The 3,840-nt window shown below is 39.5% G+C and overlaps 1 protein-coding gene across 1 annotated transcript; it reads right to left on the bottom strand.

Moving 5' to 3' along the window:
- Positions 1-539: 539 nt before the first annotated feature.
- Positions 540-3,019, bottom strand: LOC110451969. Its single transcript, XM_021500207.1, has one exon. The coding sequence runs from the start codon at positions 2,537-2,539 to the stop codon at positions 959-961; it is 1,581 nt and encodes a 526-aa protein (XP_021355882.1). The 5' UTR covers positions 2,540-3,019; the 3' UTR covers positions 540-958.
- Positions 3,020-3,840: the final 821 nt, after the last annotated feature.

The raw sequence follows: 3,840 nt of genomic DNA, 5'->3' as shown, positions 1-3,840 counted from the left end.
GTCAGTTGTCTAACATTCCAGCCACCATTAGTCCAGTTGTCTAACATTACAGCCACCATTAGTCCAGTTGTCTAACATTACAGCTACCATTAGACCAGTTGTATCGCATTCCAGCCACCACGAGTCCAGTTGCTTCACATTTCAGCCACCATAAGTTCAGTTGTCTAACATTCCAGCCACCATTAGTCCAGTTGTCTAACATTACAGCCACCATTAGTCCAGTTGTCTAACATTACAGCCACCATAAGTTCAGTTGTCCCACATCCAGCCACCATTAGTCCAGTTGTCCCACATTCCAGTCACCATTAGTCCAGTTGTCCCATATTCCAGTCACCATATCACCAGTTATCCCACATTCTAGCCTCCATAAGACCAGTTGTCCCACATTCTAGTCACAATTAGTTCAGTTGTCTAACATGTCAGCCATTATTTATCCAGTTGTCCCACTTTCCAGCCACAACTTATCTGTTTGTCCCACTATCCAGCCACAACTTATTTGTTTGTTCCACTATCCAGCCACGACTTATCTGTTTGTCCCACTATCCAGCAACAACTTATCTGTTTGTCCCACTATCCAGTAAGTGATTTAGAGGTCGTTTATATATTTCTATACACAAGTGTTACAGTGATCTGGAAGTCTCACACTATAGACTGTAGATCATAGATACATGAGTTAATTTCAGTGGTTTAGTAACAAATTTAGTTTGCTTTAACAAATTTGTTCCCCACGCAGACTTTGATGAGAATGAATTATTTTTCACACTAGAATGTTGACTGATTTTTCTCTGATGATCATAATAACAAAAAAAAATCACTAGAATGTTGAATAGATTTTCTCCAGTGATTATGATGATGTACAATCAGGGTAGAATGTTGACTGGTTGTTTATTGTGGTCAGTTTTGTTGGTTTGATTCTGTGTTGTCATGGTAACTATACCTACTAGTTTTGTCCCATGAGTCACACACTGCTGTACTGTAGTAGTTTAACAATACCCCTACCAAACACTGCCCACAGGACATCCTCCCTGTCTACACCTACAACCCATGTACTGTATGTGTCTGTGTGTATGATCCTGAGGAACTCACCACGTCCACTGATGAGTAGGACTCTGTTGTTGTTATAGTCCCCTATGATAATGTTCCCCACACTGTCATACACCACACCATAGGGGTTAAATGGCTCATGATCAGCTCCTTTATGTGGTAATTGTTTATATGTACTGGGGATGTCACCTCTATATACAAACAGTTCCTTGAAATCAGAGTCCATAACAATAACATGTTCTATCTCAACACCACCATCATCCTGATTATTCCAATCGACCACTGCAACATTGTGAGTGACAGGACACTCTGAGATCCTACATGGTGAACACACCAATGGCTTCCCAGTCCCTGTAACACTTGTAGTTAGTACCATTTGACCTTGTGTGGTAAATTTGGAGATGTTGTTGGTCATCCCCACAATGACATGGTTACTGGCAGTAACACAGATACACTTGGGTGTCTCCTTGTTACTGAATCTGTGTTTTAGTCGTCCTGATACTAGCTCCATGATGTTGTTTTGTGTATCACAGACCCACAGTGTGTGTGTTGTTGGTGACAGACTTATGTTGTTGATGTCAGTTTTGTGTTTGACCTGCTGTATTATTTTCCCCTTCCTGTCCAGGAGAGTTAATGTTTTACTGTGAGACACACTGGTCCATACCTGACCATCAGTTGTGGGGCATATAGAAAAAATATCAACCCGAGCCTTCCACTTCTCCAACACTTTTGTCTGTGGCAGTAGTTTGTACATAGTCACTGCCTTCTTTCCTTTTGGTTCTGACAGTTGTGATGTAGAGGATGGTTTCTGACCACCAGATGTCCTGACTGACCCATCCTGGTCAGTTGAAGCTTGACCTTGATCTAAGGTGTCAATTTTCCCTAAGGCCAGTTCTAGGTGATGTTGAGGGGTTTTGTTCGGAGTGAAACTGGCAGTACCCAGAACAGGTTTTACAGGGAGACTTATTTGGGAATGAATTTCACATCCTGTGTCGTAGATTTCTATGTGAGAACCTTGCTGGAGTGCTGCTTTGCATTTCTGAATTTGTTGTCCAAGTTGCTTGTCGTACATTTCAAGGTCCTGTTTGTATTTCTGTATCAGTTTGGTATTATCCTCCTCCATTTTGTGATAGACAGAGAGTGTCTGTGCTGTAAACAAGTCGAGGTCTTTCTTTAATTTTTCTGTTTGCATTTTCAACTTGTGTGATAGATTCTGAAAATTGCTGGTGTTTTCTTTAAGTAGTGTTTCAGCAGATGTGATGTATTCCCTAAGTTGTACCAGGTCATTTTGTTCAGTTCTGTCAATAAAGTTTTGAATGTCTTGTTTCTTTGTAGGAGTAATATCGCTGAGTTCACAAACATCATGGCCTTTGTGAGTAGATAACAAACATTTATAACAGACCAGTGTATCACATTTCTCACAGTAAAGTTCCAGTGGTCTCCCCTTGTGTTCAGTACAGGTACGGAGAGGGATTTGACCCATGGGTGTTGCCATGTTGATGAAAAAGTAGAGGAAGAGAAAAGGAATTCCTTAAATAGAACTTGTATATTATAACTGATATTGAATAACAGTCACAAAATAGACTTTATTTTATGTCTCTAAATCTTGACTGTACACTGAGCTCCAATCCAGGTACATGTGTTAATATTCATAACACATAATTGTAAAGACACTAAAGCATAGCTACCTGATGATCACTTCCATTCCAAGCCTCAGAATGTAAACGTCAAGGAAACAGGTACAAATTGTCATTTTCTATATCCCCAGTATTGGAAACAAAGCCTGGAATTAAATTACATATTGTTGTTATGATCAATCACTTGTTTTCTGGCTCAGACTAAGGAGACATTTCTGGTTAATATCAGTTCCTGTCCAAACTGAAAACGCTCCTCGGCCACCATTTGTAGATTACTTCCTTGTTGAGCGAGGTTGCCGAAAGGCGTAGTACAGAAAACTTAATTGGTTAGATTGTGTAGTGTAGGTCATGTGTAGAGACCCTGGTATTTGCTGTGTATAGTGTCTGATAGTTATATATGTGTATTATATAATTAGGTAACGATGTAGGTCATGTTTACAAACTGGTATTTGCTGTGTAAGTGTCTGATAGATGTCTATTGGTAGGTAACAAGACAAACCCATAGTGTACGTATATATACCTCTGTGTTGATTGTTTAAATTGATAAAATTATCATGATTTGATTTAAATATAATGTAAACTTTTTGTATTTTGTTGGCATTATTTCTTTATATTATTACATATATATACATATGTTTTTATTATATGCATGAGCATTTCTCGCAATCACATTGGTCGGATCCTATACACGTGACCAGTCCTCAAAAACTCATGTAGACTGGTTATCCGGTGATTGATTGATTGATATGGTTTACGTCCGCCTCACTACCGAGTAGTTCGGTTATCCAGCAGACGAAGAACAGAAAGGAAAATGAGTAGAACGGATAAAGTATGGAGTAAAAGAGTAGAAGAGGGGAATAGGTTAGAAGGGGCCGTCTATCCTATATATATTAACTGTATAAGTCTAGTTTTTGTAAGACGGCTCCTATGCCTAATAGTGCCTTAACCTAACACTCATCGTACAGCATCACCAAGTCAGGACCGGAAGTGAAGTACTGTGCTGCCTTCAGCCACACCAGCCCCTGCCTATTCTATGAATTTGGTTTGTGTATAAAATTTGGAAGTCCTTCTTAATGTCTTAAAAAAGAGACCCTAGTTATAACGGCCTAAAATTTTGGATAAAGTTTTTACTATCCTCTGTGTCGGCGATTACGCGCCT

Source organism: Mizuhopecten yessoensis, unplaced genomic scaffold (assembly GCF_002113885.1).
Source record: "Mizuhopecten yessoensis strain PY_sf001 unplaced genomic scaffold, ASM211388v2 scaffold6349, whole genome shotgun sequence".
NCBI lineage: Eukaryota > Metazoa > Mollusca > Bivalvia > Pectinida > Pectinidae > Mizuhopecten > Mizuhopecten yessoensis.
This window is presented reverse-complemented; position numbering and strand designations above follow the sequence as displayed.

Coding starts and splice junctions, on each gene's coding strand:
- LOC110451969 (XM_021500207.1), bottom strand. CDS start 2,539: ATGGCAACACCCATGGGTCAAATCCCTCTCCGTACCTGTACTGAACAC.